The 15,087-nt window shown below is 38.9% G+C and overlaps 1 protein-coding gene across 2 annotated transcripts in view; it reads right to left on the bottom strand.

Annotated features, from left to right (window-relative positions):
• Positions 1 to 14,749, bottom strand: part of TBC1D19 (TBC1 domain family member 19) — a gene marked incomplete at its 5' end in the record, with an annotated part of 50,819 nt that extends 36,070 nt beyond the window's left edge. The window contains 4 exons of one of the 2 annotated variants that reach the window (XM_084266819.1): positions 2,324 to 2,399; positions 3,984 to 4,029; positions 4,721 to 4,793; positions 14,651 to 14,749. In XM_084266819.1, the coding sequence (XP_084122945.1) occupies positions 2,324 to 2,399; positions 3,984 to 4,029; positions 4,721 to 4,793; positions 14,651 to 14,749 (294 nt within the window). The remainder of the gene's footprint in view (positions 1 to 2,323; positions 2,400 to 3,983; positions 4,030 to 4,720; positions 4,794 to 14,650) is intronic. The other variant, XM_084266820.1, reaches the window with a different exon arrangement.
• Between the last annotated feature and the right edge of the window lie 338 nt (positions 14,750 to 15,087).

Raw genomic sequence — 15,087 nt, 5'->3', positions numbered from 1 at the left:
GAAAAGGACATAGAAAATGTCAACAAGCTCATAACAGTGGAAACAGTATCTTGAATGGTGGCTGTGCATAATAAAAATAGATTATGACTTATATGGAAAACATTTTTCTACCAGGACAAATTTTGTTGATAGCATCAAAATATTATTTTCCAACTACTGTGATACTAAAAGACAAATGACAAAAAAAATTCTACCTACAGATAAAACAAAGCCAGTCTTCTATCTTCAAAACATTAATTAGATTTCCAGTACCTAAGAGAAGCAAATTGCTAAGTTTCCACTTTTACTTCTCTTCTAGAAGGTATTAGCAAGCTGTATATTTGTGTTTTAGCTATTTCAAATATTTTAAAAAAAAAATTATCCAAAGACTGACTTTGTAAGATTTTTACATTGTCTATCATACTTCAGTAAAAAATAATTAAAAAATTAAAATCTAGCTGTAATTTGACTGATCATGATTGGCTGTTTACGGACCTAGCACCTACAAATGTGAGCATTTGATTTTCAAGGTGCACACACATGTACCCCAGTGGTATTACAAAATATGTTAATTCTGTAACTATGTATTTATTGCTCTTTTGCAACTATCACCCTTTAACAGTATTTCTCTATGAAAACCATTCATACAGAACCCTTTATCGAAGAGAACTTCAGGAAAGGATTAGAAAGAAGATCTACTAGTTTTGGCTGGGACAGGGTTAGTTTTTTTCATAGAAGCTGGTATCTTGCCATGGTTCTGAGTTGTGACATGACACACTAATGTTTTAGCCTAAAAATGCATACATGGCTTCAAGGTCTTTTATGTTTCTCATGCTTCCCTGCCAGCTGGGTGTGCACAAGAAGCTGTGAACGAAAAGAGCCAGGACACCTGACCCCAACTGACCAAAGGGATATTCCATACCATACCACAGGGCATCGTGCTCTGAATAAAAAAGCTAGGAGGAAGGAGGAGGAAGGGGGGATGCTCAGAGTTACAGTGTTTGCCCAAGAAACTGTAATGTGTGAAGCCCTGCTTGCCTGGAGATGGCTAAACATCTGCCTGCTGCTGAGAAGTGGTGAATGAATCCCTTGTTTTGCTTTGCTTGCATGCAACCAAACTGCCTTTAGCACAACTTTTCTCACTTTGCCTGAATTTCTCCCCCATTCCACTGGTGGGGGATTGAGTGGCCGAGCTGCCGACTAGGGTGAACCCAGCCCAGTAATAATCTTTGAAATATGGCTATGAAATTTTGAAACTAGTAAAGATGAAGGCCTTTTCCTACTCATTCCTAAACTATGAAAAACAGTCCTTTCCACATAGAACTAAATATACTGATTACCACAAGTACTGTATATGCTTTTATAAGCGGTAACCATTGAAACTCATTTAGACATACATACAACTCTGCGGTTTTCGCATTAGTAAACTCCTAAGAGTGATTCTTTTCAGGCAGTAAATTGTGACATTACATTTCACACCACAGAAGAAAAGAATGCTTAATACAATCTTTGTCCCTAAATGCTAAGGACTGAAACCCAAGATGGCAAGATAAGACTTACTGGAATAAGCAGCAACATGATTGAAAAGAATAACACAATTTGTTGAATACCTTGTAAAAAAATACTGCAATATATTTCTAGGCACGGCTGAGTTAAATATAATTTTATCCTTACCTCAGATATTTTGGTTCAATCATATTCTTGAAGCTTTTTTTTTTTTACATTTTATAGGGATTTAAAAAATTCATTTCAAATAGCATATATCGGTAAAACAATAAAACCTATGAAGCAAAAATATTTTTTTCCTGACACCAAAAATCCTTAATCTTATATAGTCCAGTTGCTCTTATTCTCCTTCAAAATGACTTAAGCTCCTTAGCTTTATACTTTTCATCCTCTGTTCACATTTCTAAGTACTAAATACCTCTTCTCTCTAAAGATCTATTTCTGTGGCTTGTTGTCTTTCACTGTAAAACTGCCTGCCCATGTCTCTTCAAAACAGTATTTTTCTAACCTTAAGTGAAACAACCTATAGCTACACGTTGTCTTCTTCCCAACAAAATCAAACTCTCCTCTTTGACATAGTTCACATCATCTCTGTTCTCCAATATTCACCTACCTGCCACTATAATCCTACTTCTTTCGTGGCTGTAGAATTACTTTAGCATTTTTGAATGTATGTAAAGTGATATATACAACACCATTGTTATCTTCAATGCAATTATAAACCTGTGTTTTTCCTAAAGTATAAAAACTAGAAATCATACAATAACATTATACAGAGTAAATCTCACACAGCCTAATCCAAGATGCAATACGAACAATAAAGCTGTTGACAACCAACCTGTGCTTTCCTCATATAAGCTAATGGCTCTTTCATATGCTCAGGTGGTGCTGCAGGATGACAGGGTGAAGGATACCTGAAAGAACGTACATCATATTAAAACGTTCAGATTTTTATGTTGCTTAATCCTGTATTTGTAAACCTAACCATAACTTCTTTCGTGTAAGTGCTAGTAAAATTGCTCTGTGTGTTGAGCAAAACTAAAAACACCAGTGTTTTTAGAAGTATTTCTTCCTCATCCTTTCCTATGGACAGAAACAGTATAAATACATGCAAGTATTAATAACATTTCAATATAAGCTCTTATATTAAAATACTTCCTCATAATTTCATATACTTGTAAAATAAAGTCAAATAATTCTGTGAAGAAATCCTGTATTTTACAAGGGTGTCTTCTTCACATCATGACATCTTTATGACTCACTGGAACTTTTACAATCCAGGATATTTTATTTTTTCAAGGGACAGTATTTTTTTAAAGCATTTCCTTTTAAAATTCAATAGCAAACATGCTGAATATCCATTCATAAACTGCAGTATGCCAAAACATAAAACCTGAAATAAAATAACCAAAACTATTAATTTATCTGCCAATAGTGCAGAATATTTTCAGTGAGTTATAGCCAAACATTTTGTTCCAGCTTGATTTTGATTGTCTCATATGTCTTTCCCAAAACAAAATTTACACAAAGCTCCTCTCACAGTTAGCCTGAACTTTTATTCATTTAAATGTATTCAACCAGTTCCTATCATACTATTATGGGACACCTACCCCAAACTTCTTCCCATTTTTAGTTGGTAAAGTCATTCTTGCATTTGCTGTTAATCTGTTCCAGAGAGCTCTGTGCCTACGTGTCAAATGGAATCAATACTAACAGATTTCAGCAACATTGTTTCTTGACTTTTCCCACAATGCTTATGATGACATGGTATTTTTAGTTAATTTTATAGTTTTCCAGGGCTAATTACATTACTTTGTAGTTCATTTCTGTGAACTCAAAGAAAGTATAAGCATTAGTCCAAATGACAGGTAAATATTTTTCCCTTGAAAGATATGAGGAAGATTAATCCTTACTGACAGATACATTTATAAATATTTTGCTGAATCGAGTCCTTCATGCTACTAAGACACATTGTTCAAAGCAGGTAACTAACAAGCTTATTTAAAATTAGCACAAATAAATTTGCATACACTTTTTTATTATATAGCTGTATTTATGGCTATAACTTATGAAATTAATCAGAATTATCCAGAATTAAAGGCATGTTATGATTCCCAAAAATAGTCCACCATTTGCTGAAAAATAATCAAAAGAGAATTTCACAAATTTCAGTGTGTTTATAACCATATCCTAAGCATGATGACCACCAATCTCATTAAGTCTAGAGATCCAGTATCTCAAAGATTTTTTAAAAATAATCAACAGAACAAATATGTGCCATAACCATAAACACCTGAAAATAGTAAAAATGTGCTTGCATCCAATATTTGCCCTGGGATTAAAAAGAAATAATGGCACTTGAAAAGGAGAAATGAAGCAGACACCCTTGGTATGACAGATCTTGCAGATAACAGTAACACATCATACACCTATATATACAAATGAATTAAAAGTGTATCTTGTGAGTAGAACTTATAAAATAAAAATACTAAACTCACACGTTGAGTTCACTATAAACAGCATTCTGAAGCTTCTTTTCCCAACCTGTTAAAATAAAAAAAAAATCCAGAAGACAACTTTAGAAATGAATGCTAACAGAACATGCATCAGAGATTGCTTTGCAGTCACTGGAGTTTTCTGTCCTGTCTCAATTCACGTCTACCTACTAGACAGGAAGAGATGAAGAAGCATAAACCTAATTAAGATAGAAAAAAAGCTACAAGTTAAGATTTGTATAAGGGTTGAATATCCTTTATTTCCATCTATGGCTCAAATAATTACATGATATTATTAATAATATGACGGATTTAAAACAATTATAAATATAAATAGGCAAGTGGTCCCAATTATTATAAATCTTATATAACTTACCATCAGATTTTCACATTATAGTTATATAGTTACATTTCCAATTTCCACTGGAAGCTGCAGGCTAAGGGTAAAATTGTCAAGTGTACCTCCATGAATGCTAATTTCCCATTTTCAGAAGTGACTGAACTCTCATATCATTCAGAACTTTCAAACCATATTTATCAAAATGCTGCTGGAATCCAAGAACTTTTTCCCTTTTAATTTTCTCTCTCATTTATAATCTGGAATCACTAAATGTCTGCTTCTGGATACTGTCAGCAACTAGATATGAAGCTGCATGAACTGCTATTTTCATCATGTATGTCTCATATGTTCTCACATAGATCTATACTATTTGCAAATCTATCAATGAAGCATTACAAACCTGATGTCTTCAGAAAATCCTTAATATCTTCTTTCAGTGATTCCAGTTTAATTTCTGGTTTGTGTAGGCTAACCTAATATGAAAAAGGAATAAAAACTAAATAACCATCAAGCAAACACTAAACAGAAAATTAAATTGTGTATTTTAAGTTATGAAATAAGAAATTTATGTGCTTAAGGTTACTCAGAAAGCAAACTTATTCCTCATTTGATGTCTTTGCTCTTACATCAGTGCTAAAACCTATGTGTGGAGACTGGGAGAGAAGGAGGGAGAGGGAAAATGTAGTGATACGTATGCTTAATATTCTGAGCAAAGTGCCCTACATACTTACCCAGACTCTACACATTAAAGGATCAGTCATAAGGTACACAAGCAAATAACTAGACACCACTTGCTGTACTCTCCATGAAAGAATTGAACTGAAAGTGTTCCACAGCTTCTCACTTAACCTCCCACAGTTCACATCTTTCAGATAAGAAATGCCACCTTCACACTTCAAATAGAAACTGTGGACCCAACGTTCCCCCCTGCAGCCTCTTGTAATGAAATGCACTCAACACAGACAATTAGGCACCAACCAGCTTTACCAGTACCATGACACTACCACCCAGATGGTGCTGCAGATTTTTCAGCAACAGCAGGAGCAGCTGCTATAGCATCTCCTCCTTCTGTAGTTAGACTTAGAAGAGAAAGGAGACCACAAAGGTTCAAAAGGACAACAATCAGAAACTCAGGAGTTTCTGTGAAATGACCTATAATAGATATGTTCCTAAATCTGGAGTATGGCAATAGCCAATTAACACCACAGGATACAGCTGGAGGTTTAGAATAGACTAAAAACCCTAGCTGCTAACTTGCACATAGATCTCCCAGTGTATTTTCAACTTACTTCACTGCCATGACAGCTCAAGGCATATGTTAGAAGCATATGGCACATGACCTACCTAGAAACGTGAGATCTCTCTTATCAAAAACTACTCAGCAATATGCTGGAGGCATATCAGCTGCTCATTCTATTGCAGAAAGTTATGCTGCTACTAAAAACAAGCTCTCACCAGCTTGTGCAGTTTGCCAGCCCTAACAGCACTGCTGACAGCATGGCATGCTTTAGGTCCATTGCACACAACTAACCAACTCCACAGTCCTATCATTTGCCTTACAGCTTATACAGAGAAAAGGCTATCTGCCGTGCTGCACAGCTCGCTGGAAAAGGTGGTCTGGATGAACTCAGGAGGCAGGATTTTAAGGAAATCTTTCCATTTGCCCTAGTTGAAAGGAGGAATTGACAGTGTTGCAGAGACTGAGAGCATCAGCATTTCTGCTTTTAAGTCACCTTACCATTTCAGGTAAGGAAGGTTTTAATACTTGGTTCATCAACTGCAACAGCAAAGAGACTGTAAGCAAGCTTTCTGAGAAATAAAGGTGATGAGAAACACAAACTATAAGGTGTGGTGAGTTGCATAACGCATGTCAAACATGATTCTGTTCAGCAGAGTGGTAAAAGCTGGCAAAGGATCATCGCTAAAGGCAGGAAAACAAAGAATTTCATGGGAGTGCTTGGGCAACTCACAAAATACCATTTTTTAAGCAACCACCTCAAGGAGTATTTTATGAATGATCCCTTCTGAACCTACTGTGATGGAAAGTCCTACATTAGTTTTGGCCTGACTTATGTCAGGTTGAGTTTAATTATTTTTGTGCTGCAAGGCAGTGGCTTTGTACCTCTCCTGTATGAATTTTAAATACAGTAACTTGCATTACACAGAGCAGGTTACGCTTTACTATTCCACAGAAGTGTTTGCACATGCTTTAAGCATTCAACTTTGTCTTCTGGGTTAAATATGGCCAATTTTAATCCCAAGGTCTATTTACCTGTGGGGCCCAGCACACATGCTTTTTTTCATCGTCTTGACACTGTTAACAGTGTAAGAAGTGACAAAAGTGCAATCAGGAGAACACAATTTTAAATTTCTGCTCTTCACACATCTGTAAAATTTGTGAACCTCTGGCTCAAAGGAAAGTCTGACACATATTGACAATGTGGGGGTTTTTTCCTTGTGGTTTCCTGGAAATTGATACAACTTACTGCATTAGAGGGCATAATGGACTTCAGCCCACACAGACTACCTCCCATTTTCCCTCCCAGGCCAAAAGATAAAACAGAGGACTTGCTTGTGAGCTGCTGCTCCCACAAGAGTCTGTTCCCCAGCTGCAGAACAAAGTAACAGTGACTCTCTTGTATGTAGCAGGATGGCAGGCAAAAAGGAAGCTGAACAGCACTTCAGGAAAAACTTCCTCCAAGGATTATATTAGTGCATCGATCTCCATCAGTTACCTTCACCTCTTCATACCTGCTCATTCAGTCAAGTTCTATTTCACTGTTCCTATGCTGATATAATTCAATATTGTTATGCTAATCTTTAGTCTAAAAGGAAAAGCCTTGATAAATTGTGTCTTTTGTCTCCTTTTCCTTCTCTTGACTGCAAAACACCGAGACAAAATTTTATATAAATGCACAGAAATACACCCACCCCCTCACCCCCAAATTATAGGGGCATGTCTGTCCCCACTCTTGTCATTTCAGTATGTAATTGCCAAAGCCTCCTCCCATCTCCCCTTTTCCTTTTGTTTACTTATGGATTATGATCAATAGATTCCTACAGTGCTACACACAGAGCTGTAGAGCTGCGGGAACTGTTACTGTTAAGGACTCCTTGCATACTGGGCTGCTGATCAGTTTTCAAAGCAGAAATTGGACACCTGAAAGGGAAGAATCTGGCAGATGGTGCAGCTAGCAGCTGCAGCCAGCTCTAACACCAAACACCATACCCCTCTCTATGCAATATAACCAAAGAAGAAAATACTTATTTCAGCAAGTGAAAGGAAATCCCTTCAGAATCGATTTGCCATCACTTAACAGAAAGGTACCACTTTGGAATTTACAGAGGTGCTTATAGGCACCAGATTGAGGAGTCAAGGAGACTTAGCAGAGCAGATGCTCCAAAATTACTGATCAGGTCTCCCACATACTTCTATTGTCCTTTTGTACCTTCTGGTCTACCTTATTCCCATATTACACTATGTTGCAGAAGACATATAGGTATTTTGGTAGGGTGTGTTTGTTTGTTCTAAGCTGGTCGATACAATGTACTGCCTAAGAAACCTTTGCATTTTCATCCACTATGGCTTTCTGGTAGAATGAAAGACATGTTGACAAAATTTTACTTATATAAAAGCATTATTATCATTTACACTGATGAAAACATCTGGCTAAGGTTTATTGGGAAAAACCTTGATGAAATTTGTAGTGATGAACTGAATTTCCTGCATGATCAAAATGCAGCATATACCCAGGTAAAACTACGGTTTCCTTACACACATCTATATGAACAAATATCTTCCTTTTTAAAAAAAATTTAAAAAAATCTCATACCATCAGGAGGCCATCACAAGGAGGAGAACAGCCAGTGAAGGTAAAGAGCGACAACCACAGAAGGGAAGAACTCATGCTATTCAGGGGCTCAGTCAGACAGAGTCCCAAAAGGAGACAGGAATGAACACACCAGAATTCAGCAAGCAGAAGCAAATGATTTTTAATAAGAGTGAATCACTACCAGTTTCTCTTCCAATATAACCAGCATTGTGCATATTCTTATGGATAGGTCACCTGGGATTCAGGCGCTGGGTGTCCACATTCACCTACAGGGTCGATCAGCTCTGTGCAAACCCAGAAGCAACTGGCTGTTAGACATCCCTTTGCAAAACAAGCTATCATTATGCACTTCTTCACCCTAGGCAACATTACAGGCTTGGGGCAGGGTAGCTAAAAAGCTGTACAAGGGAAAAAAACCTGGAAGCGTTGTTTAATCCTCACCTGAACATGAGCCAGGAGTGTGCCCAAGTGGCCAAGGCCAATGGCATCCTGGCTTGCATCAGGAATAGCACAGTCAGCAGGACCTGGGAGGTGATCATCCCCCTGTACTCAGCTCTGGTGAGGCCACACCTCAAATACTGCAGTCAGTTTTGGGCCCCTCACTACAAGAAAGTCATGGAGGCCCTGGAGCATGTCCAGAGAAAGGCAACAAAGCTGGTGAAGGGCCTGAAACACAAGTCTTATGAGGAGCGGCTGAGAGAACTGGGACTGTCTAACCTGGAGAAGAGGAGGCTCAGGGGACACCTTAGGTTGTGGTAAGCTGGGGGTCAGCCTCTTCTCTTAGAGAAGTATTAACAGGACAACAGGGAGGAAGTTGCACCAGGGGAGGTTCAGGTTAGAAAGGAGGAGAAACCAGAGTGGTTAGAGCACACAGCTAGTTGGTGGGTGCAGTAAATTGATTTGTAGACTAAGTGAACAAATCTATTTGCAATTTAGAATGTAAATATGGAATTGGCATTCAAATATCATGACTGGAGCAGCACTGATCAGGCAAGAGGGCAGATAAGCCATCAAGGCAGGGCACTCAAAGTATAGTAAAACAGCTAGAGGACCAGCAACATACTACAAAGAGGAGGCTTGACAGAACAAAGTGTTCCAGCATAACTCCTGTGTTAAACTATTTCTCTTCTCAACAAGAATAAACACTGCTGAGAAGTGATCCAACTATACTGAAATGTTGAACCGCATCAGGTGAACACATACTTTTATTCTGCTGCAAACAGTTCTGCAAATAACTTTACACAATCTAAATATTTTTACAGGCTCCTCACCATAATTTCTCTTCAAAGTCTTTGTTTTAACAAGCATGAACACTTTCAGAGCATTTATTACCGTTCATTATGATTCTTGCACAAGCACACGTTTTTAGCTATTATTGGTATTATTATTTTACAAAAAGCATACCACCCCAAATACAGTCCAACTTTAGCAGAAGTAAATTCAATAAAAGCTAATATTGATCTTTTCTCACATGTTTCCTTCTGCCATAGCTAGATTTTATTGAGACCAAGTCAACTTGTTAAAAAACCATTTTAGCACAACCACAACAATTTCAACCTAAACACTCTCTAACCACTTAAAATCCTACAAATTTAAGGGAGTGATTATGGTTTATACATTTCTGTAACAGGAAAAAGGAATAAACTCAGAGCATAACCAAACAAATTTCAGTAAGTACAAAACCCTAATTACACTGACAACTTTCCAACCCTTCTGCATTTCTACAGTAATTACACTGAGGGAAAGAGTATTGTGAACTTTCTTCTACAAGTAAAGGTAACAGAGCAGTTGAAACCGAGGACGTCAATTAGCCTCATACAGAAGTAAGCAGCTGCAAGTGTTACATTCTCCCACAAGATATGCATGATACATTTTGGATAATATAATTCTGATGGATGTTTTAATAAATTTTCTAGGTCCTATTTCAATACAAAGTTAGGACTGCTAAGAAAATACACTCATATAGGTAAAACATTACTAGAATATCTGAATGAAGCTTGCACTCCTTCTGAACTCCATAATCTGTTCAACAGGATCACAACTGCATTCAGTTTAAAATTCACTGCACCACAGAAGTTACTGCTGAACCAGTTAAACCAAGCTACAAGCTCTATCAGGAGTGCATAGTAAGCCCTTTGTTAAATACAATGCATGAAAAGGAACCATTAATTATCTATGATGACTCATGAGCCTATGTTTATTTGCTAAGTTTTATTTAATAAATGCTACATTTCACAGAACATTCTCCTTTTAAATTTGATCTTTTACTTAAGCGATCATCAGTAGCAATTTTTATTTTTTTTAACTCAGAGAAAAACATTAAGAAAATAACATCCTCAGATATCTTGCAAACCATTCACTCCACATAGATCATTCTAAGCTAGTTTCACCTGGACTCCCTTTAGAAGCAGTGAGGCAATACCCCACCTGCAATGTTCCCAGTGCTCCCAAAGCAAGCTCCTCTCCCTTCTTTTCCCATGGGAAGTCTTGTGAAGACCTTTACCTCTCACTTTGATTACTATTTTCTTTAAACTTTTCTGGTACTAGTCACAGGTCTGTTCAAAGAGTGACAGCAGAGTTCCCTCTGGACAATCATTCTGATCATGACATACCCTAGCACATCTTTCTACACCTTGCTCATCTCTTCAGGTACCTCCTGAAATCTTTTCTCGCTCCCAAACTTATTATCTGTCAGAGTGGGGTGGGATGGGGTGTCAGGGCTGATCCGTACACACAAGTCACTGCTTGTGACAGCAATTATCCTGTTTTTCAGCAAGTTCTCCTTCAAGCTGTCCCACTACAGACAGGAACAGATCTGAGAACCTACTCACTTCCCACTACAAGGAACAGATCTGAGAATGTCTACACAGAAAATGCCCACAGGAATTCACAGTGAGTGAGCCTTTCTTTCATTAATTAAAACAATTTAGAACCTTTCTCTCTCATTTTATTTTCAACTCCTGTTTTAGAGAAGTTTTTTATGAATAAGCTACTGGGCCTTTTGTTTGTTAGTTTTGGGTTTGGTTTTTTTTACCTTACTTGCCTTTGGCCACTAGAAGTTCTAGGCAATTCAGAGTCAGACTGATTTCTATTATTGGTTTGCAGAAAGCAAAAGTTAAGCCTGATTAGTCTTAAATGATTAATAAAGCTTCATTCAAACATGATAAAAAACAAAGTTTCTTAATGGTCTATGAATGAAAGCTGTGTTCAAAAGGTAGCACTTTTTCCATGTCTCTGAACTGTTACATGTTTATCCATGCTAGTTCACTGACAAAGATTTTCCCAAAAACATTTCATAAATCATTTTTAAACTGTATTTTGTGATTGAAGATGTCTGTGTCTCAGTTCCTCCTCCAACCACATTTTTACATTTCAGAATGGGAAGAGAAAAAAAAAGCAAACTAATTTGGTTATGCTTGAGAAACCAAGATCAGACTTCTCCTCTGATACCCCAACAATGCCAGCAGTGATTCTACCTATTAAAAAGTCAACTGTCTAATATTTTTTCTCTGTAGCTGTTACTTTTTCCTCTCAAAAACACTACAAAATTTGCTCAGAAGCAGTGAAAAAGTTTCAAAGCAAATAACCAGCACATTTACACTCTTTCTGGCATTAATCTCTTTGTATTACCTTCAGGCACATTATTAATATACCAAAACTCAACCTAAAAAAAGAAAGATAAGATCAACCTAACACTTATTTTCCAGACAGTCACTAACAAGCATGTGAGCCTACTTCTACTTCAGTCCTGGGACAAAAACACTATTATCTTGGTATCCCCAAAGCTAAAGCTGTGACAGCAAATCATTTGGTGTCCATACCAAACTTATTTCAAAGAGATTGTGTATCACAGTCCCTGACACTACCTTGGGCTCCCAGTGACAGCCAAGCACAGCGCTGGCATGATCAGTTCATAACCACAGGGCTACTCTATCACCTCCTGCAAATAGTGTCAGGATATTGGATTTTCCCCAAAACTGTATTAACTCATGAAAGAAACTGTTCATTTTGAGCTCTCCTCGCTGGACATTAAAAGAAGAGATGAATTCACAGAATTTGCTAGTAGTTCAACTACTGTTTGTGACACTACCTGACCCTTCCAAAATTTCATGGAATGTTATATTTAATGGACCTCACAATCCGCTCTGACTGTCATGCTTTAGGAGTTGGTAAATGTTTTTGAGGAACGAGTATCAGCAACATCCTTTTCTACCCTGACAGATGAAGAGGAATGCTTGTAAAAGTAAAGCATAACAGTAGTATAAATACCCAGAGCAATAAGTTAGTTTTATGCTGATGCACTGCCTCAAAAGACTTCTCAAAATACAGTATGTATCTCCAAAATTGCTTAAAACCACCTAAAAAAGGAACGACCTGTAGATGAACACTGCAGCTGGTGCAGACCAAGCATTGTTCAGAAACTGACTGTCAACCAACAGACAGAAAACACTCCATCATAGCCTATCAATAAACTGGGGTTCAGGTGTGGTGAATAGCAATAGCAAAGACTTCATATTTAGTAATGCAACTTCAGAAATAACCCATGTAACAGGAGAGGAATCAAGCATTCGTTTAGTACAGAGAGTAGCAAAAGTCAGAAGGCTTCAGAATTCTATACAGCTGCTAAAGGATGGACAAAGATAAGGAACTCTGTGATAGGGCCTCTGCAACCACACAGTACAGCAATAATATGACTGCACAAGCATTATAAACTCTCTTCTGTAAATGAAAGAACACAAATGCAAAGTCAATTAAAAAAAATAAAATCAAGGAGTACATTATCATTCCTGAGAAATAGTGTGCACATTTGACCTTATTAAACTACAAGCTCCATAATCCTTTACATCTTCTAGATGCATCTAAAAACCTTCTAGTCTTTCAGATCACTACACTGAACTATAGCTCTGACTTAACCTTCTATTACAAACTCTTCGAGCACCTACTCTAAGAATCAACCTGAATAGTTTTTGCCGTGCTTGTTTTCCTTGGCACTTCAAATGACTAGCATCAACTTTTGACTTATATATAGACTTGGGTTTTATTTTTTTCCCCAAAAAATCTGTAAAACAGTATTGGCTGTGTCATTACACTTATTTATTTTACAGGTTGTTACCTTTATGCTTTCACTATACAAAGTTTCTACTTGTATTGAGTAAATTGATATACTATAGTCAGGGAGGGATTTGGGCATGTAAGTGCCCTTTCAGATATCAACCACCACGAAAGAACACTGCCAGGGTCCTCAGTGTCCACCTGTACAGAACAGCCACCCACCAGCAGCATTTAAACACCCTGCCAAGTGCTGAAAGCACCAACCTTCCTCGTGTTTCAGAGCAAACAAGCAAAATATCAAGACTGTGAAACAAGGCCACACAGGAAGCAGGCAGAAGAATTGTGTAAGTACATACAGGTTTTGTTACAATCAGCAATGAAGTTGTTAGAGACTCCTGTTCTGAAATCCCATCACTGCCTTTATTGAGGACAAAGTCTTGCATTTGACTCTCCACATTTCATGTCAGGCTATTTGGGACACTGAATTCCCCAATACTTAGCAGAACCCAACAGTTTCAGCCCCCTTCAACTCATGCACATTTGCTTACTCACACATCCCAAGAGCAGTCAGTCAAGAGCAGCAAAGCAGACATACATTTTAAAAGACATTTAGAGATCAAAGCAGCAAATTTAAAAACAAAACAAAAACCAGAGAAGTCAAAGAGTGACATCATTTGCTAAGGAAAGCTCTGGGGACATTCAGAAAAGAAAATCATATTTCATTTAAAAACCCAACAAAACTAAGGCAGATAATGGACATACTATCCTAAAAACAAAACCAAAACCAACCAAACAACAATAACAAAAAAAAAAAAAAAATGCCACACCGAAACTGCATATTTGGCAAAAAAACCCACACTGAGATTTTGTAAAACCCAACCCAAAATAACACTCAATAATCGTTACGGCACAACTACCAGGTTATTATTGCCATGAAAACTGACCCAGCTTTAATCTGAAACATCCTAAATGAAGTTCAGCTGAAATACAAAAATCTGTAGTGCAGATAAGTTACTAAATATAAAGAGCAACTGTTTCCCCAGCTACAAAAGCACACGTTTTCCATTTATTTTCACTTCCTTCCACCAAATCCTCATCTTCTCAGGAGGGGGAAGTGGGGGGAACGAGGTTATTTAAAGCTCTCCAAATGAGAGATTAAAAGACAAAGCGCTTCATTTTAGGAACTATTTGAGGCAGTGAGATTTCAAAAGGACAGCCTTCATACTCCCTGCGAAATCCCGCAGTCCCATGGGGAGAAACTACAAATACAGCTTTAGCCGAGGAGGGAGGGGAGGCAACGCCAGGCCCAGCCCGGCCCCCGGCTCCTCGTCCCCGGCGGAGGCCGCGTAGGCTGGGCTGGGGTCGACGGCCGAGAACAAAGCACCGGGGAGGGGTAGCGGGAAAGGGAGGCGGGCCTGGGGGCACAGCGCCAGGCCGGGGCTCACCCGGGCCTGTCGCTCCAGCTGGGAGTGGAGGCTGGAGCCCTTCAGCCGCTGCACGATCCGCGCTATGGTGAGGGAGAGCCCGCTGTCCGGGTCCAGCATCGCGGCGCCCCTGCCCACAGGCAGGCTGCTGCAGCGGGCCGCTTTCCCTGCGGCACCCCGTCTCGTTCACCGGCGTTACCAGGCAACTGCGGGAGCGGGGCCGGTCCTCTTTCGGCCGCGCCGGAGGAAAACCGGTGCCTCGCAGAAAGGTTCCGCACTGCTCCCAGCGGCCCGGGCGAGACAGCGTGCTCTCCGCTGCCCGGTGTGGTGTGGCGCAGCCCGCCGCCGTCCTCTCGCCGCTCAGCCCTAAAGCCCCCACGCTGTCCCCAGAGCTGGAGAGACCGCTCCGGCGGTGCCTTCGGCTGCTGCCTCTCCCCAGGCACCTGGCAGGGACCCCC

This window comes from Gallinula chloropus (assembly GCF_964237585.1).
Source record: "Gallinula chloropus genome assembly, chromosome: 7".
Taxonomy (NCBI): domain Eukaryota; kingdom Metazoa; phylum Chordata; class Aves; order Gruiformes; family Rallidae; genus Gallinula; species Gallinula chloropus.
The sequence above is the reverse complement of the archived record's forward strand: the minus strand, read 5'-3'. Positions and strand labels throughout refer to the sequence as shown.